General features: G+C 41.6%; 1 protein-coding gene across 1 annotated transcript in view; it reads right to left on the bottom strand.

The window, feature by feature from the left end:
• Positions 1-18,140: 18,140 nt before the first annotated feature.
• The window catches only part of adamts2 (ADAM metallopeptidase with thrombospondin type 1 motif 2), a 151,444-nt gene continuing 147,781 nt past the window's right edge, over positions 18,141-21,803 (bottom strand). Inside the window, exon 22 of the mRNA XM_012959749.3 lies at positions 18,141-18,628. Coding sequence (XP_012815203.2) covers positions 18,207-18,628 — 422 coding nt within the window. The 3' untranslated portion in view covers positions 18,141-18,206. The remainder of the gene's footprint in view (positions 18,629-21,803) is intronic.

The raw sequence follows: 21,803 nt of genomic DNA, 5'->3' as shown, positions 1-21,803 counted from the left end.
ACTTTTGGAAGGGGTAATAAGGGATAGGGTACTTGAATACATTGCAGTTCACAATACTATTAGTTTGTGCCAGCATGGTTTTATGGTAACAGATCTTGCCAGACTAATTTAGTCGCCTTTTATGAGGAGGTGAGTGCTGGAATGGCTATTGATGTCATCTACTTGGACTTTGCTAAAGCGTTTGATAAAGTACCTCACAGAAGGTTAATGATCAAATTGAGGAATATTGGCCTAGAACATAATATTTGTAATTGGATAGAGAACTGGCTGAAGGATACAGTACAAAGAGTGGTGGTAAATGGAACATTTTCTAATTGGACCAGTGTGGTTATAGTTCCATGCAGGATGCTGCCGCTTTGCAGAGTGATTTGACAAAATTGGAAAACTGGGCAGCAAACTGGGAAATGAGGTTCAATCTGGACAAGTGCAAAGTTATGCACTTTGGTAGAAATAATATAAACGCGAACTATCTACTAAATGGTAGTGTGATGGCGGATCCTTAATGGAGAAGGATCTAGGGGTTTTTGTAGATAACAAGTTGTCTAATGCCAGGCAGTGTCATTCTGTGGCTACTAAAGCAAATAAAGTGCTGTCTTGTATAAAAAAGGGCATTGGCTCAAGGGATGAGAACATAATTTTGCCTCTTTAGGTCCCTGGTAAGGCCTCACCTTGAGTATGCAGTGCAGTTTTGGGCTCCAGTCCTTAAGAAGGATATTAATGAGCTGGAGAGAGTGCAGAGACTGCAACTAAACTGGTAAAGGGGATGGAAGATTTCAGCTATGAGGTTAGACTGTCGAGGTTGGGGTTGTTTTCTCTGGAAAAGAGTCGCTTGCGAGGGGACATGATTACTCTGTACAAGTACATTAGAGGGGATTATAGGCAGATGGGGGATGTTCTTTTTTTCCATAAAAACAATCAATGCACCAGAGGCCGCCCCTTTAGGGCAGGGGTACACGGGGAGATTTGTTGCGCCGCGACAAATCTCCGTTGTCGCTGGCGACACACTGGTGAGGGCAGTGAGGTTGGGGAATGCCCTTCCTAGTGATGTTGTAATAACAGATTCTGTTAATGCCTATAAGAGGGGCTTGGATAAGTTTTTGAACAAACATAGTATCCAAGGCTATTGTGATACTAATATCTACAGTTAGTATTAGTGGTTGTATATATAGTTTATGTATGTGAGTGTATAGATTGGCAAGTATAGGTTTGTGGGTGCTGGGTTTACTTGGGTTTACTTGGAAGGGTTGAACTTGATGGACTCTGGTCTTTTTTCAACCCTATGTAACTATGTAGCTTAATATAATCTATCTATTTGTTAAGTATTCATTCTGGGGGTATAGTTTTAATTTAATAATCCCGAAGCAGGGAATAAAAGGAATTATTTATGAACACAAGTGCAGTGTGCAAAGTACAGTCCTGGGTCTGTTACCCAGAATGTGTGTAGCCTGTGGGTTGAGGGTAGGACTTGCAGATGTGTGTGTGTGTATGGGTTGGCATGTCTGTAGGTCACAGGTCTCAATGTGAGCAAATTTTACTCCTTTAAAACCCTTCCCCCCTTTATTTTGGCCCTACCCACTTCTGATGATGTCACATCTGGTTTGCAGCAACAGCAGGACAGGAGGACAGGTTGCGCGTCGGGTTGCCACCTTTTCTAAATGTTTTACCGACGGGGGGGGGAGAGATTAAAGGAGCAAATTGTTAAATAAAGGGGTGGATCAGTGGGAAGGAGCTTGCACCCGACATGCTTTGTGTAGCGTTGATTGCAAGCTCCTTCACACTGCCAGGGACAATCAATAATTCACAATAGAATATGGTGCAGAACTCCGAAATGGTGAAAACAGTGAATTTATTTTTGTGCCAAAGTCTAACTTACTGCCCACAGGCCATTCACGACCCACTGTGAGAACCCTGGAGCTACTGCTATGTCCTGGGTAGTGGGAGATCCTAGGTTGCCCAGTGCCAGTTCACCATTCAGGCAGGATGGGCACAATGGCACCCACATGGAAGTGCAGGAGTGTGCTTGTACACAAGTACCTTAATGAATAAGATCAATATTTTCTCTCCATTTTGTCCATTTAAAACCACTCGCAGTATTAGGAGTGTTCATAAATTACCCCAACAGACATCTTTGTTCAGTATTTACAGTATTTATATATTTTTGTCTCAATAAAAATATGTCTGTGTAAACAAAGGAAACCTTTTTATTTATCATCTATCATTGTATCAGTGTCTGTACTCCTCAGGGTATGTAATTATCTCTCTTCATATGTAGCGCCAACATATTCTGCAGTGCTGTACCTAGATTATTCATCACTCTCAATACAGAGAAACTCATACACAAGTAGCTGCCTGGAATAAATGCTGCAATGCTCAACAGGAAGGAAGCTCCATTAACACAGAAAAATAAACTAGCAAAGGAGCACAATTACAGATTCAACAGAAATCCTCATACACAGTGGCATAATTACCTATCAGCAGACCCTGCGACCACAGGGGGCCCAGAAAGGATCCAACATCCCCCCCTGAACCCAACAACCCTCAACTCTCGACTTAGATCTATTTGCTCATGGTTTCAGTTGGGAGGGGGTTGTGGAAAAATTACATGGAGGGGGCCCCAAAGATTTTTCTGCAGGGGGGCCCTGCAGAGTGGAGTTATGCCACTACTCATACTCATATCATATTTATCAGTTCTCTTTATCTTCTAGATTAATGGTGGTAATGCCTGTACAAAATATATAAAATCTGTACAAACAGGATTTACAGATGCTCTTGAAGATGTGCTGCCCACCTATTTTGCAGTTACTTCAAGTGAAACACAGTTTAGGGCTGAAAGGCACCACTATGGGAGCTGGAGGTCCAACATAACGTTGTGTCTGGTTTTGTTCATATTATGAAGCTGATCAATGTGGTGGCACCAAAAAAGATCTGCATGGATTCCTCTGCGCAGTGACAATTTACTAGTCCTCAGTAGTCTCTTGCTGTTACTGAATACCCAATACTCCTCTCACCTCCACTGATAAAAAAACTGATGATTTCCTCACATGGTGACTAAGATCTGGCTTCAGCAAGTCTAAATGAGCCCTACTGTGGCCAGATTTATGGTTAGGCCACAAAGACTTGGTCCCATGTTGGCAAAGATGGAGGGGCGGCATGCCACCCTCTGACTGCATCTCCAGAGGGAACTGGGAGGAAGATTTTAACAGCCATTTAAATCTCCCACGCAGTCCCTAGTGGAAGCAATTGCACCAGAACCATGGTGGTGGGAAAAAACTGTGAACAGCAGGTGGGTGAGAAGGGGTGCAAGCGGTGGGGATGGAGGTGCCTACGGGTAGAATGTCCTGCTCACAATACTTTCTCCTTCTCATTTGTTGTCAGTGTCGGACTGGCCCACCAGGATACCAGGAAAACTACCGGTGGGCTCTTGCTTCTGGCTATTTAGCCTATTTCATGGTCATTCCCTATTTCTGTATGGGAAAAGGAAAGCTTGATGGATGGAAGAACAGGGTATAGTATGTAGAGGAAAGAGACTAGGATAATAAAATAGTTGAGGGAGATGGAATTAAAGTTTTGAGAGTGGGCCCATGCTTCAGGGTTTTATGGGGGGACCCTGCCATCTCAGTCCGACACTGTTCGTTGGAATGACTGCATGTAAAACACATTACAGACGGTGATTCAGACTAATGTCCCCTTCCACATTTTTGGGCTACTACCTGGGATCCCCACATGTGGCAATTCCAAAAAAGGAATGGGCAGAATTGTCAGGAGCTTCATCAGCCATGGGAGAAAAAATTTCCACCAGGCAATGAAATGCCCCCATCAGGGCTCTTAGAAAGCCTTTAATCAAGAGAGCTCTAGCTTTTATCAGCAGCACAATTACATCGATATAGCCTTTCTTCTTTATATAGCATTCTAGTTATGATTTATAGGACTTACATATTTTACTTCTCCTTTCTTCTTTACTCTCTTTTCTTTAAACATTTGTTTAATGGAACTTGTTATCTATCCCTAACAGCATCATTTGGGCTAAGAGAAGCCCCAGCTGTACGGTTGTGGGCTGAGATTCCTCAGGGAATGCACAGTAAAACAGCCATTTAAAAAAAAAAAATCAGGAATTTCTGTATAAGCAAAGCATCTTTGCGATGTTTATCTCCTTGTACCTTGGCTGGTCAGCGTCATCATCCCTCCCAAACAGGAGACCTAAGAACAATTCCCCGATTTCCTTTTGAGAATTCCCTGCTTACTTAAGTTCCAAGTAACACCACCCATGGCTTGAACATTTCCATTAATGAATAACAGACATCTGCTTTCTGCTTTTTCGAAGAATTGGTATTATTGCTGGAGAAAATGCATGACTACTGATCTAGAAATGTGCCTGAACATATAATGCATTTCTGTAGAGTATTTGTTGTTATTAGTTACATTTTGTAAAGGCAGTCAGTAACCCTTTCACTGCTGGAAGGCAAATAGGCTCCAATACCACATACCTAGCAATGAGATGTTTCTTTTTATGCTAGGGCTATGACAGTACTATTCAAGTTTATGGAAGGCAACGGTGGCACTTCTCCATCAGCAGAAGTACCCACTGTATTCCATCACCCTTACAAAATCCTGTTTTAAAAGAATTGAGCACTGTCACTGCTCAGTGCCCAGTGTCGGACTGGGACCACAGGGACCCACCAGAAAACCTTCTGCTCTCCAAACTATTTTTCCTCCTTTCCTCACCCAACCTCTTTATTCTCCTAGTCTCTTTTATTTACATGCTAGCATCTATTCTTCCATCTATTTCTCCTCTTTGTTCCCATTCAGAAATAGGGAATGACCATGAAACGGGCCAAATGATCAGGAGCAGGAGGGCCACTGACATCTGGGCCCACTGGCAGATTTCCTGGTATCCTGGGGGGCCAGTCCGACACTGTCAGTGCCCCACATGAGAACTGAACTCCAGTACTGCAGTGGCCTGGGGAAATTACTATCAGAGCACCTACTCTACTGTACATGAGCAAGTGTCAGACAATAAGGACATATTGAATTGCTGCAGGTCTCTGTGTTCCAAAACATTGCCTTTAGCAGTGCTGTGTTAAAGTGAAACTATACACCCAGAATGCTCAACCTACAGATTTAGTTTATATCAAGGGTCCCTAAGCTTTTTTTCCTGTGAGCCACATTGAAATATTAAAAGTGTTGGGAAGCAAGCGAAGTTCCTGGGGGGTGACAAACAAGGGCGATGATTGGCTAATTAATTTTTTTTCACAACTTTAATTTATTTATCTGTATTTAATGCCTTTGGTCCCAGGTACAGTATTTAAAACCCCACTAAATCATAAGGCCATGTCCCATGAGCAGAAGACCAATGACAGTCAAGAGACACTTAGGAGGTTTAACTAATGCAGCCCTTCTTCCCCAGATCTTCTAAAAACCTTGGCCACAGGGAGCGCTCTGCGTGGGTGCAGGTCACAGATATCTGTTGGCATCAAGTACCCACTGGCTTGTGACTCTGGCTTGTGCCTTCATTTTGGGCTTGGGGGAAAGTGACATAATGCCTTTGTCCAGAAACTATTGAAAAAGAAAAGTAATTTCACTAGTGGCTTTAGCTGCCCTATGCTTTTTATTTAATTTACCATTCCAGCCTTTGTATTTAGCTGCATAGGCTGCAACTTACTGCTTTGTAAATCAGTGGTATTATTTGTGCCTTTATTTAGTGACCTTATAGTGAGTGTTTGAAGCACTACAGGGGATGGGGATGGATTGGAGTGTACTATTATCTTATCTAGCACCAATACTTCCAAGTCCTGCATTCAAAACCCTATGCACCTCTTTAGCACCACCATTCACCCCCTTTATTCATTCTCTTCATATAAAAATATAGGGGCCCTATATCATGTTACAACAGTGTATGAAGTCATTTTTCTTCGGCTTTATGTCCCCTCAATAGCCTGTAGGCAGAAAATGTATTTCATAAAATGATGTGCTACAAACGCACTGCTTGCTATTGCTTGTGGGCTGCAGTTAACAAGGGCCCAGCACTCCAGGACAGGCTGCACACAATTATACAGTGATTGTGGGGAAATCATACTACTGGAGGCAGAGAAAACAAACATCATTTGTGTTTCAGGCATATGGCAGCCATCATTGCCGCTGGCACATACATTACACATTTTCGGTATAGAATCTTTTCTGCGGGCCAACTGAACATTGCATGTGGGACAAGTACTGCCTGCGGCAATGCCACACTGTGCCAGGGGCAGACATACTGCCGAGGGACATTCTGTGTGAGGGGCAAAGTACTGGGGCAATATATATGAAATTAAATATATTCTACTAAAAGGACTGTTCAGAGTGAAGAGAATAGTGCAGGAGAGTGTTGCATGGTCGTCCATTGCTAACTGTAAAAAGTGTCTTTCTTTTATAAGTAGCAGCTTCTCTCTGCATGATACCTGGTAAGCTAGTATGCATGGTCTCCCTTTTAACAATGCTATTATTTTGCTAAAGCATTTACATAGCTACATAGTTACTATGGGTTGAAAAAAAAATGGGACCTGTTATCCAGAATGCTCGGAACCTGGAGTTTTCCGGATAAGGGGTTTAATGGATCTCCTACCTTAAGTCTGATAAAAACATTTTTTTAAAAATGTGAATTATTTGATTAAAATGGAGTCTATGGGAGATGACCTTTCCGTAATTCAGAACTATCTGGATAATGGGTACAGGTATACCTGTATATGTATAAAATAAAAGAGACTAGGAGAATAAAGAGGTTGGTGAGGAAAGGAGGAAAAATAGTTTGGAGAGTGGGCCTATAGATTAAGGTTTTCTGGTGGGTCCCTGGGGTCCCAGTCCGACACTGGTTGCCACTATTTGGGGGGGCACATGAGATCTTGTGTGTTTGACCTTATGTGTTACTTGTGCTTGTTGGGGAGTTTCTGAGGGCCCATCCTCAGAAAACAGTGCTACATTATTAGCAAGTTGCTAATAAGTGGCCTTGCTAAAGGTCCCCATACACGGGCCTATAGTAGCTGCTGATATTGGTCCCTTCGACCGATTTGGCAGCTTATCGGCCCGTATAGGGGCAGAAACGAGGGGTCTGCCTTACCGATATCTGTCCTAAAATTGGCTAGATTTCGATCGGCCAGGTTAGAAAATTCAGTCGGATCGGGGACCGCTTTGGCTCGTTGATGCGGTCCCCGAACCGACTGCCCCATTGACGCCAATATAATTCGATCGTTTGGCCCCAAAACGATCAAATTGTTTTTTTTTCACCTACAGGCTCCCTGGGTATCGGGTGAAGCCCCGCTCGCTTGGCGATCTCGCCAAGCGAGCGGATCTCAACGTGTATGGGGGCCTTAACTCCGACAGCTCTCCCTTATATTTTGTATTAAACAATGCTTCCACAATAATCCTCCTTTATAAAGGAGAGTACAGGGCATTAACTATTTTGGGAAATATTATTTTAATTATCCCCCCTATTTACTGTCCTAATTTGATGTTGTACTCCACAGCTTTTAATACATAAGTAGCGCACATAATGATAGGCGTGCGTATGTACGTATGTATGTACATACATACATTACATACAGGTAAAGAAAGCAGGAAAGAAGCCAAAAAAGGAAGGAAAGACAGTAAGCCAAAAGGAAAAGCAGATTGAGGAGAAAAGCAGATGAGCAAGTAATAAATAGAAATATCAATGTAAGATATTTACCTATATCTGGAGTCTTCCACAAGTGATTTCTTCAGGACCCTTTTGATATCCTGATATCTTTTTTTTACAATGTTGGACACTTCTCAGACAGACCCCGACACTGTTCACATGTTCAGCTATGTCGTTCCATGCTCTGTTTTTAACAGCTGTAGCTGTTTTGGATGCATATGTACCGATTATTCGGTCGTATACTGGCACAAGCTTTTCAATTAGAGCCTCATTCTCAAATTCAGAAAATTTGATATTTCGGAGCCTGCTCTCCTGCTTTTTTTTCTTGGTTGGTTTTGGTGAGGAGGGGGGGGGGGAAGTTCCTCACTTTCCACTTCACTGGCTTCCTCTCTCTGGCTGATAATCTCTATCTGTGCCTTCTATATCAGACAAATATGGGCTGCTAATATGGCCAGGCCTTTCTTCCTCACTGTCACTGCTGGAGACATGTGACGGGACAGAAGTAGGAATATTTGCAGGTGTTGGTTTTGTAAGTGTCCCTTCCTGTGCAGCTTTGGTGGTGTGGGATAAATCTCTCATGTAGAACCTGCTTGGTCCATGTAGGCTTTCAATCTTCCTCTTGCTGTTTTTCAGCATGCCTGTGTCTCCTCTGAGATTGCTCAGGCCCCAGCCTACCTTGGTGTTCCTTGAGTTTTTCCACCTTTTTCCCACTGCCAATGCTGGCTTCACACCGCTCTCCATCGCTTGCCTGGCCTTGCGTTGCTTTGCCAATTGCGCACCTCCTCCTTCTGCTCTCTCCTTCTCCACACTCACAGTGCAACTGCACAAAATGGCGTTAGTCATGTGGTACACATATAGTGTGTGAATATCGCGTGCGTAAAATACCACGAGCTGCATAAAATACCACACAAAATCGGTCATCGCCAGATAAATAACGCAATCGCTTCTTAATTATGACACGTGTCCTTTTAGTGAATCGAGCGTTAAGTCGCAAAAAATAAGAAGCAATAACATTTTTAACGCATGCTATAAATAGCGCTCGTTTTATCAACCTTTAGTGAATCGGCCCCTAAGTGAGAGTTATCCAGAAACCTCCGAACTACAGGACGGCCATCTCCCATAGACTCCATTTTAATCAAATAATTAAAAATGTTAAGAATAATTTTCTGTAACAATAAAACAGAACCTTGTACTTGATCCCAATTAAGATGTAATTAATCCTTATTGGAGGCAAAACAATACTATTGGGTTCATTTCATGTTAAAATTATTTTTCAGTACACAAGTCAACCCAAAATATATTTTTTTGGCCAATGTAAGCAACTTTGCAATGGTTTTTCGACACATTTGTTTACATAATTGCTATTAGAAGCAGTGTTTGCCAGTCCTTTTTTATTCTCTGCCCTGGGGGCTCTGACTCTTGAATATAACACAAGGCAGCAGACTGACAGACCTGACTTGCTGGAGGAGACTGACCTTTGCAACATTGTTTAAAAAGTAACAAACAAGAGCTCAGCAAATCTGCTTTTAATAGCAATTACATTTACACATAACTTTACTAAAGCACTAAAAACCACAGATCCTGAGCATTCTGGATAACAGGTCCCAAACCTGTACCAAAGTGCTGTGTAAATAAAACACAGTCACTGTCCTGCTGAAACACTGTACTGCTACTAACAGCTGAGCGATTACCCCCCACAGCAGTATTATTCCACTTCACTGTCATTTATAAGGATATAAGATTTGTAAAAAAAAGTAGTGCAGGATTTTATTTACTCTTTTTACTTGTAAATCACTTTTACGCACCCGGGTTCCATGACCCTTACGCTCTGTGAGTATCTGGGAGTTTGTATAATGCAGCATTGTATTCACAGCCCTTCCGAGAGCTGCTGTTTTCCTTCCTAAGTGCTACTTTTGACAGCAGAGAGGTACATTTTGTTCAGGGGCAAATTGAAATGGATACAAGACTCCCTGGGGTTCCCAGGAGGTAGCCATATTTATGCTTGGGCATTTCTGCTTTCTTAGTTCGTAGTGGAGAATCTCTGCGGCTGTTCTTTTATGCAAGTTTAAGGGGCTTTAATGTGCGTTTTTTTTATTTTGTGCATGGGGTTTTTTTGTTAATGGTTTTTTTTTTTGCAGTTTGGAAATGCAGTGCTACTATATATGGTAAGTGGGTTTTTATCATTTGGGCTTATTGTATTTTTTTAATATGACTGATGTGTTGTAGCTTTAAGTTATAAACAGTAGTGATGAGCGAATCTGTCCCGTTTCGCTTCGGAAAAATCGTGAAATGCAAAAATGGTGCCAAGTAAAAAAAAAAAATTGCTGTACGCGTCATTTTTTGAGAATTTTTTTTGCGCTTAATAAATACCGAAGTTTTTGAAACCATAATTAGAATTTAAATTTTGAACCAAGGGAAAAATTAAATTTCAAGAATTAATAAATCCAAAGCTTTATTTGTGTATCAACATTTTGGCCCCCTTATGGACCTTTATCAAAATAGCCAACACACTAAAAGACCCCAACTCTAATACCCTAGTGCAGGGCTGTCCAGCTGGCGGCCCGCGGGCCACATGCAGCCCACCTCTGTGTGCCCCCCCTGTATGGCTGCTGTGACTCTCTACCTTTGTGTAAGCTTTAAATGGTATCATTACTGAGATTAACTGGCCCACTGCATGGTTCTCACCTCAGATTCAGGCTGTAATCCCCCCGTATTGTTTAAACATGTAATCCCCTGTACTGTTCACACCTCAGGGCCAGACTGTAAGCACCCACATTGCTTACCTGTTCACACCTCAGACAGACTTGGCACACACAGCCAAGGTAGGGCAGGCAGAATATGGCACACATAGGCAGGGTAGGGCAGGCAGAGTATGGCACACACAGGCAGGGTAGGACAGGCAGAATATGGCACACATAAGCATGGTAGGGCAGGCAGAGTATGGCACACACAGGCAGGGTAGGGCAGGCAGAATATGGCACACATAGGCAGGGTAGGGCAGGCAGAGTATGGCACACACAGGCAGGGTAGGGCAGGCAGAATATGGCACACATAGGCATGGTAGGGCAGGCAGAATATGGCACACACAGGCAGCATAGGACAGGCAGAGTATGGCACACACAGACAGGGTAGGGCAGGAAGAATATGGCACACACAGACAGGGTAGGGCAGGCAGAATATGGCACACACAGGCAGCATAGGACAGGCAGAGTATGGCACACACAGGCAGCATAGGGCAGGCAGAGTATGGCACACACAGTCAGCATAGGGAAGGTAGCGTATGGGTGTGGTTTGAAGTGGGTGCAGTTTAAAAAGGGTAGTGGTCAAAAGTGTCTTCCATTATCGGCCCTCTGCCATGTAGACCAGAAAAATTCCAGCCCTCTGTACCACAGAAGTTGGACAGCACTGCCCTAGTGTATACCACGTGTTTTTGTCCCAAAATACATCATAGTGATGTCATCACCATATAAAATTGCACCAGAAGTGACAAAATAATAAAACATGTCAAATATATAATGCTTACAATACAATGCCACACAACAGGTGTACCGATCACTGCAGTTTTATGGTTCCCCAAACATAATTGCAAAGCACACAGTTGTTGCATCTATAGCAGCCATTCTTGGGTTTGGGTATCCATGTATCCAATGTGGGCTTCTCTGGGAGTATGTTAGTGCGAACTAATAATTCTCTGAGGTTAGGTCCCCTTTGATAGGCCATAATGGGCAGTCTCAAACTCCTAACATGCAATTTATCTTCCAAAGAAACCAAAGGCCATAATTTCTTAACTGACTCCCTGAGACAATGGCTGTCAGTGTCACACTGAGAAATAAAATACAACTTGTGCTCATTAGTTCTACTCTTAGGTTTAGGAGAGGTAATATTGTCCCTGGCTATTTCCAAAGATGTCACTGTCCTTTCTGTAGAGTTTAGTGCCCACCACCCCAGTTGTATGTACACAGTCAAGTCCACACAAGTAACCTGGACATTGCTGTGGTAAATGGATAACTGGGTGTGTGTTTGCTGAATATTTTCTTTGCAGTATGTATGTAGGACACGCTCGAGTAGTCCAAAATCATTCAGTTCCTTGGCACGCTTTGATCTCTCCTGTAGCCTCCCTTTGACTAATTACATTTGGTCTCTCCTACCCCGCCATGGATTATTCCTACACAATACAAGTAAGATGTTGCTTGTAATGTGCACTGCATTGGGTGGCTTTTATATATCGTACCCATCACTTCCCATATGATATAATTGATATTTGACATGTTTTTATTATTTGGTCATTTCTGTTGCAAATTGTTATGGTGATGACATCACTATGAAGTATTTTTGTGCCAAAACATGGGGTATACACTAGGGCAGTGATCCCCAACCAGTGGCTCTGGGGCAATATGTTGCTCACCAACCCCTTGGATGTTGCTCTCAGTGACCCCCAAACCAGGTAGTTATTTTTGATTACTGACTTGGTGGCAAGTTTTGGTTGAATAAAAACAACATTTCCTACCAAATAAAGCCCCCTGTAAGCTGATAGTGTGCATAGAGGCTGCCTAATAGCCAATCACAGCCCTTATTTGGCTCCTCCATGAACTTTTGTTGCTCTCCAAGTCTTTTTACATTTGACTGTGGCTCACAAGTAAGAAAGTTTGGGGAACCCTGGCCTAGTCTATTTAAGTTTGGGTCTTTTTGTGTTAGTTATCTTTTTAAAGGCCCATAAGGGGACAGCAACGTCGAACCACCAATAAAGTTTTGGATTTTTTCATTATAAATCCTGTAAGTGTTATATTTTTCAAAGTTTGTGTTAAACTACAACCAACTAAACAACACCCAGGTCACAGATTTTTGTTTGGTGTGTGCCCTTTACACTACATTATATTTATATATAAAACAATGTAAATGATATCCTTATAAACGGAGCTTAGTGATGCCATCAGTTATAACTGGTGCTGAGTGATCACTGAAACTTGTGATTTATAAGAAATAATGTGCCCCCTTTTGTAAAATATAAGGATATTAGAAGTCTCCTTGGAGTTCCATGACCTGTATAAAAGCACTCAGCCTTCAGCATCGTGCTTTTATATAGTCATGAAACTCCTTGGTGACTTCTAGTATCCTTATATTTTACAACAGGGGGTACATTGTTTTCTCTGTAATATATATACAGGTATCGGACCCCTTATCCGGAAACCCGTTATCCAGAAAGCTCCGAATTACGGAATGCCCGTCTCCCATAGACTCCATTTTAATCAAATAATTCAAAATTTTAAAACTGATTTCCTTTTTCTATGTAGAAATAAAACAGAACCTTTTAATTGATCCCAACTAAGATATAATTAATCCTTATTGGATGCAAAACAATACTATTGGGTTTAATTAATGTTTTATTGATTTTTTTGTAGACTTAAGGTACTGAGATCCAAATTACGGAAAGACCCCTTATCCGGAATACCCTTGGTCCCGAGCATTCTGGATAATGGGTCCCATACCTGTACTGTATGTCTAAATGTATATGTATATATATATATATATATATATATATATATATATATATATATATATATAAATACATATATGCACATTAAGTAGCGCTATGTAACAGTACATCCAGTTAAATTGCTGTAGTTTTCCTCTCACTATATATGATATATACTGTATATATATGAATAAGCTGCTTCCTTTTTTCCTATTACAAACTGGATATCAGAGCGGCTAATTATCTGTGCAAAATCGAGGCATACATCATGCTACACATAAAGTAAACCACACGTACCAAAACTGTCTACTGCTTTAAATGTTTAAAAACATTTCATATATATTTTTTCTGACCCATTACCCAGAGGAGTTATTGTGCAACTGAAAATAAGGTTCTCCCCCCCCCCCCTTGACATCTGGTTTCTGTCTGAATAAAGGCAACTCCTCAATGAGCAGAACCAACCCCCACAGCAGAATAAAATATTGCAAACATAATGACTCACATGGTATCAGGTTCCAGCATCAAGTCATGGGCCCTGCTCATTGATCTGCATTCTGAGCCCCATAACCGAATGATTTGTTTAAATCTGACACTGTGTTTATTATTTGCATTGGTGAAAATATTTTCAATAAGCAAGGAGGCACTTCTGGGACTAATCTCGAAGCAGCTAGATTTCCCCTAAACATTACTGACCCTCATTTCCAGGCTCTCCTCTCTCTGCACCGTCACCCCCCAGGATTAAAATATGTTTCCAATTAATGTCCATCATTTGTAAATGTCGAATCCTTGACGCAATAGGTTTCATCCGCTAGGGCGCTGAAACACTCTTACTCATAAATAATGAAGCAAGAGTGAAATCACTACCACTGGGTGTGTTTTTATTTTTCTGCACTTTCGTTGAAAATAGGTGTAATTGCATGATTAGGTAATGTCTGTTTGCAAAAGGGAGGGTGCGTCATTTTGGTTTTGCATGGCTCTGAACTACAGGAGGACTTGGCAACTAAATTGGCGTCTGAAAGCCAATAAATGCAAGAGTTTGTAAATGTAAAACTGCAGCTAATACACAGTTACTAAAGCCTACAGACTCACAGACGGGCAGACTCACAGACGGGCAGACTCATACACGGGCAGACTCACACACGGGCAGACTGGGAACACTGGGAATGGCAGACGGCTTTACTGACATATGTTACAGCTGTGACCTTTATCCAAAAAGGAAGTTTTCCATATCTGCACTCATTCCTGTTAATACACACACTTTTAAACTGGATCTTCTCTGTACCCTTTTGTGCGCCATTGTGATGCCCAGTCCCATACTGAGTGGAGGCACCGGCGTTATATTTACAGAGCATTATGTTCCTCCATACTAAGTAGAGGCTCAAGTCTTTTGCTAACAAACGAGGGCACCATTTCATACACTTGTGAGCATATACATTTACCAACAGGGTTACAGAAGTTTAAGAGATATAAAGAGGTCAGTACACAGAGATACACACAGATGACATGGGGTATGAGTGGCAATGTTATCTCTGAGGTGCTGCCACCCTCCACCCACCATGCACTTACCTCTTTAGCATCAAAGTGGGCCAAGAGGTGGCCGAATTGCTATTGCAGAGAGTGCCAGTGTAGTCTTTGCACTAGAAGAGCCAAATGTCCATTTTAAAATACATAAATGTGGCTCTTAAACTTAGCAGAGACAGCTTTTTTTTTTTTTTTTGCAAGGTTCATGGCAGAAGCAACCCTCATGAGTGGACATGTCCCAGGGCCTGGTATTAAGTATTTGGGGGTAATATGGATAAGGAGTTGGGGGTCAAATACATCAGGGCACAGATTTTATGACTGAGCTGGCCGAGTGGGCCCAGTTGCAAAATTTGCAACAGGGGCCCACAGGTCCCTAGTTAAAAGAATCTTCAGAGGTGCCCTACTTGCACAGTAGCTCCCACCCGCTTTACCTGCTCCCCCACTGGCCAGCTGGCTCTCGCCGCCAAGCCTGAATATTTAAATAAGGCTGGGTGGGGGGAATTCTAGGCTATAGAGGAAGCAGACCCTGCGGTCTGGGCTCTCCTGTGCCATGGGGTCTGCTTCCTCTATAGTTACACTACTGGTTATATCACTGGTAGATGGATAGGCAATGCCATTCAAAGAAATAAACTATAACAAGTGGTCCCAAAGGAAAGAAGGCAAGAAGAGGCAGAACAATATGTGCATGTAGTGGCTGTGTCAGTGTATGCACAAATTAGCCAGTCAGTGCCGATACCATGTCCAGGATAAGATTCAAAATAGGCACTAGAATTTCTAATACCGTAAGACCCAATCAGCCCCCATCCGGCCCAATAGTGAATGCCTATGGCATCACAGCAGCCCCTTCTGGGCCTAAATCTATTTCTGGGCCTAAACTATCACACACTGAAGCATGTCAGCACCGTTCTGTGCATTTAAACCCCACTGACGCCAATGCTTACAGCCTAAACAGAGGCTCATGTACTCTGACTACTGTTATTTCCTGCCCTGGCATTTGCATGGACTTGAACTTTTTTGCTGAAACCAGTATTTGCCTGTCTTGCCAATCCTGCCTGTTACCCTTACCAGCAGTACCTGCCTATGGTGCCAGCCTTGTCTGTGCCTAATTAAGAGGGAACCTGTCGTGCCCAATACAAATCTTGACTCTGTTCCATAGTTTCCTAGTACCCCTCCTGAGTCCCTGAGTTGGACTGGGGGGTCCGGGGCCCAGCAGAGCTGCCACCTCAGCGCCTCCCACCCCAGTCATGAGGTCATCGTCAAGTCCTACAAAGAATATGCAATGCTGCAACCCCACTCCCTCCACTGCGCATATCTTGTGATCTCCAATGAGGCAGGGATCTGGAGGGGAGGTCAGAGGGGAGTCCACCAGTTCTTTTCCCATGGTCCTGCCAGGCTGGTCTGACGCTGTTCAGTCCTTACTAAATTCTCCAGTAAGATCAGTCGCTCCTGCAGGCTCCCAACTCCTATCCCTAGGTGCCACGTCACCTGATCTGTTGCGCATTTGGCTGCCACTCCCACAGCCCCTATTGGACCTTCATTTTCCCATGATTTTTTTTTCATTGGTCATTTTCTTTTTAATAAATCCTTACAGAATGCACAAAAAAAAAGAAATATAATATTTCTGAGGTAAATCTTTTTTACACACTATAATTTTTTTTCTTTATTTTTATTAAGTGCAAAAATATTTTTTGTTCAGAACACTGATTTTTTTTTTTAAAATTCAGTATTTCATTGCAGGTTCCTTCAGGATTAGGATAAAACCAGTGTCACTTTCAGGCAGTAAGCAGTGCGAATCGAACACGGGAAATAACCGCTGGTGAGTGATTATGCAGGGTACAAACAGGTCCTATTGAAACATACAGTAACTGTGAGGTGTCTTACTAACCTAGATCTCCAGTTTACACATTATTTTGTGTGAAGAAAAGGGAAAGCAATTCAGAAGAAGCAGCAGCACATGCAGCGTTTTAATTTAGCGAAATACTCCAAATGGTACACTGTAACAGTCTGGGTATAATCGGTGACATTGCATGAAAAGAGCACCACATGAAGGCAGTCACTGGATAACTGACATATAAAGACGTATTGCACTAGGGTCCCGTGGCACCATAATGTCACAATTGTAACTATTGTTTGACTTAACCCTGCAGTTTCCAGTCAACTTTGAATTTCCAGAAATGACAGGAAAAGGAAACTGCTTACATGGTACCCAGGGCCAGTGCTCCTGTCAGCACAAAGCCGTACTGACCCGGGGTGCAAGCACCACAGAGCGATCTTCTTCTCCTATTCCTTCTTCCATGGAAAGTAAAGCATTTTCACTCTACTATACATGTGTACCCGCCGAGAAAACGACAGAAGTGAACGATCACTCCGTGGTGGTTGCAGAGAAGCTCCCCAGGCTTGTGCAGTTATCTGCTAATAGAACAGCCGGGGGTATCAGATATGCTATTATAACTTTCCTTCTCCTTTAAACTGAATTTATAAAATTAAATATAAACCTTGTTCCAAAGACTGAAAGGAAACCATGATACTTGTATGAATAGTTGCCCCCCCCCCCCCCCCCACAAAGACTCACAGGGGGACATTTATCAACACTGGACAAATTTGCCCATGGGCAGTAACCCAATCAAATTGTTGCATTCATTGTTCTACCTGCAGCTGGCTGAAAAAAAGCCAATTGGTGACTGGTTGCTATAGGTTACTGCCAACAGGCATTTTTGCCCAGTGTTAATAAATGAGCCCCACAGTGTCATGCAACCCCACCCTCACCTTATTCCATTTTGAAGTAATGGATTCTGGGATGTGAAGTGCCTCTGCTTTCTAGACAATCTGTGCACCCCACACTTTGAAAGCAGAGAGAGATTAAGTCCCATAATTAATGATGGGCAAAATGTTTCGCCAGGCATGGATTTGCGGCGAATTTCTGCGTTTCGCCATTGGTGGATTGTTTTGTGAAACGGATGAAATTTTTTTTTAAAAAATCGCTGCATGTTCAAAAATTGTCACCCACTTCAAAAGAATAGTCATGGACATCAAAAGAAGTCAGTCGCACGCAACATGTTCACTGTTTCGCAAATCTTTTGAAAGATTCACAAATTTTTCAGCGAAGCGAAACGGGACTGTCCTGGGACGGGGCAGATTCACTCATCACTACCCAGAATCCATCACTCACAGTAAAACAAGGTGAGGGCGGGGATGCATGACACTGTGAGCCTTAATGGGGTTGGGAAAGGGTTCATATGAGTATCAGGATTTGCTTTTATTTGTTTAAAAAAAAGTTATTTTTATTTCTGGAAGATTAAATAATGTTTATGCACCTTTTCTACATAAGCCCAACTGAATGAGCTCATACTGAAAATGGGGGCATATTTTCCCTTTAAATACGATGACCTAGGATGTCATGTGTTTAACAGTACTTATTTCCACGATACTGCTTGGTTAAGCTTTGTGTGAATATGATTTTAACTTATCGTTTTACTACAGCACCATTGTCGTTGCTTCTTGTCTAGTTAAACATTCTTTTTTTTACTTTTTCCTTTCAAAAAGACAGTAACACTTTTTACACTGAGATCAGTTCGACTTCCTTTTTGACTCCTGTTTGACCTTCTCTGCGATTAGCTGCTGAATTCTTTGGTTCTTTGTCCTTCCAAATGTGGATCTTCTCCGAGGAATGGCGTTGAGTTGTGGCACTTCGTTCTGTAATTCCTGAATTTTGTACGGCACGTCGACCCTGTTATTATGTTGGTCAGTTATGTTGGGGTTTGAAACATTTTGCTTGTAATCAGGGGTGAATGTCACAGTAGTGTTATAGAGAGTGGGAGGCGATGGGATTGGGAGTGCTGGATCACTACTGCTATTCATTTTGGAGTCATTGTACAACTGGGATGCGTTGCACGCTTTACAACACATTCTGCTGTAGCCGGGCACTGAGCAGTAACGCTGTAAAATTCCCAATCGACAGACCATCGACTTGTCTTCAAGGCAGCTTTCTTCTGGAAAAAAAAAGGAAAAAATAATAATAAAACTCCAAGTGCATATTTTAGGTACTTTAGCATTATACTCTGCATTTATATGAATATAGTAAATCCAGGTCTGAGATCTGAGGTTTCCCCCAAAAGGATAAGGAGATTTTTTTTTTTTACCGTAAGGTTTCTAAGAAAAAGGTTTAAAATGAATGGATTCAATATGGATTCCGGCAACTTAGTTACCATCAAGTACAAGCTACTGTTTTATTATTACAGAAAAAAGGGAAAAATTTGAATAATTTGCTTAAAATGGACTCTATATGAGATGGCCTTTCCGTAATTCAGAGCTTTCTGGATATCAGGCATCCCAAGGAGATCACATACCTGTATCTCTTACACTGTGGTATTCTGCTATATACAAACAATTGTTTTAGTGTCTATATATATATACAGTATGTATACAAGCTCAGGCCTATAATAAAACAAAACAAAAGATCTGATTGGTTGCTATGGGCAGAATCACCAGTGATGTTGGCTTACACACTATAATAAATATGCCACCTTAAAGGTGTGACTGACCCCTTGAAGGTTCTGACTTGAGGTTTTCCCATGCCACATAGGTTGGTTCTAAATCCTATTACATACTCCACTATCATTTAACATAAAACAACCGCTTTGTTCTGGTTTATTTGTAACTTGTGCTTTCTAGTTGGTCCTCAGCATCGTGACATTAAATTATCATGCAACAATTTTTTAAAACCGTGCTTCAGTGAAATGTATTGGCAGTGCTGCTGGTTCAGTTACTGTTCATAGAAACAAATACAGAGCATTAAGTCTTTTCCCAAACTTGAAGCCTCTTCTATGTGCAAGAGGAGCTGATCGACTGTCCTCTTCACTCACCTGAGAATCCGCAGAATACTCCCACTATTACTGTGCCTGTTTCCTTACAGTCGCTGGAGTGTTCTACTCATATTGCTTCCGTTTTATATAGTAATTCTGTAAGAAGTTCTTCCTATACACTGGGATTTAAAGGGGACCTGTCACCCAGAAATAAAAATCTGTATAAAATTTGAATCATCCATACCTGTTAGAAAGGTATTTGATAATGTTAGCTGTCAGTCATATATTGCCTGCCCCTCCTCTATGCCTCAGGCATAACAACTACCTTTGCTTTCAATTGTGCACTTCCTACATGTCACTGCACTCATTCCCCCTTTCTGCTCACTGTCTATAATTTGTGTAGCTTGGGTATCAGGTCCCCTATTCTGGCACATACACAAGATTTTGGGATGATGCAAAGCTTTCCTTAATATCAGTGCCCACAAAATAGGGCCTGCCTGCTTGCTGCGATTGGAAAAGAAAAGGATTTGGAACTATTACTTATGGTGACAGCTCCCCATTAAGTCACGCTTGACAAACACACAACCCTTGCATTTCTATTTACCCTGCCCATACCCTAAAAAGCTGTACAGCCTGCTATAAATACTGCCCTGGTACTGTCATTCAGTTTAGTTTCAGCAATAAAAAATTACAATATAGGTATGCGACCCGTTATCCAGAAAGCTTGGGACCTGGAGTTTTGCAGATAAGGGTGCTCCTAACATAAGTTTGCTAAAAAAAAATATTTAAACAGTAATTAATACTATTAATACTAGAATTGTTTTGGCTCCAATAAGGATTCGTTATATCTTAGTTGGGATCACGTACAAGGTTCTGTTTTATTATTACAAAGAACAAGGACATTTAAAAATGTGAATTATTTCATTAAAATTGAGTCTATGGGAGATGGCCTTTTCATAATTCGTAACTTTCTGGATCACGGGTTTCCGGATATGGGGTCCAATACCTGTATATTGCTCATCCAATACCATTCACTCAAGCTTCTCACATCTTAACTTTTCTATAAATCTGTGAGTATCTCTAAATTTGCTTTGCTGAATTTCCTGGCAATCTGTAAGCCATTACAGTGCAGAAAACAAGCTGTTTAGTAAGAAAAACAAACACGAGGTATAGATTACATTTGAATCACTGTTTAAGTTTTATACAAAAAAAAATAATCACATTAAAATGCACATTTCTGAACAAAGAAAAATATCCCTGATAATGAAAAGTGCAATTATAGTGCACAATGTTAAGACACCTTATATTACTCTCTTCTTTACCATCAATGCCGCGGAACAAAACATTCTGGTAATACACTGACAATAGTTTAACAGTCATCAATACAGCGGAACAATAAACCATCAACTGATTTACATAACAGTACTAATAGCCAGGTTTTTTTTTGCATTGCACAAATATTGTATTTACAAAAAGAATTCACAAACATTGTGATATACTCTTGAGAAATAACATTAGTATACCCTGACAAAATGCCTTTAGTAATAACATATTAAATTAGATAGCACTCTGCATAAAACACACAACAATTTAAGGGAAAAAATGCAGCATATGTTGTAGTACAAATATAGTTTTACAACTATCCTTTTAAAGCTATATACATAAAGCTGTTGGCAAAAGTGTATACTTTGCCACAATAGAAATAAATCACATTATATGCTTTGACTTCAGAGGACAATTTTGTTATTATAAGTGAAGAGCATAGAAAATCGTAAAGGCAAATAAGCTGCCATCAATCACGATTCAGCTTTAGGGCAAGGGCACACTAGGCTGATTGTCTGCTTTCCTCCGCATGTGTTTTTATGGAGGCAGAGAGAAGTGGATCCACTTTTATGTGCACATCCCAGTAGATCTATTGACGGGCCCAGCGTTGGCCTGAGTGGAGCTACATGGAGTAGATAACAGTGTTAAAATGCTTACATTCATGTTTTTGTGCCAATATGTGCAGCTCCACTCAGGCTGACACCGTTCCTGTCAATGGAGCTGTGGGGATGTGCGCATAAAAGTGGATTGGTTTTCCTCTGCCTCTATAAAAAAAAAAAAAGACTGCAGAGGAAAGTGGACAATACACTTAGAGGCACATTTACTAATCCACGAACGTCCGAAAAGCGTCCAATTGCATTTTTTCGTAATGATCGGTATTTTGCGATTTTTTTGTAAATTGTCGCGACTTTTTCGTAGCCATTACGACTTTTTCGTAAGTTGTCGCGACTTTTTCGTAGCGTTATGACTTGCGCGAATTGTCGCAACTTTTTCGTAGCCGTCGCGCCGAGTACGAAAGTTTCGGATTCATTCAAGCTTC

This window comes from Xenopus tropicalis, chromosome 3 (assembly GCF_000004195.4).
Source record: "Xenopus tropicalis strain Nigerian chromosome 3, UCB_Xtro_10.0, whole genome shotgun sequence".
Classification (NCBI taxonomy): domain Eukaryota; kingdom Metazoa; phylum Chordata; class Amphibia; order Anura; family Pipidae; genus Xenopus; species Xenopus tropicalis.
This window is presented reverse-complemented; position numbering and strand designations above follow the sequence as displayed.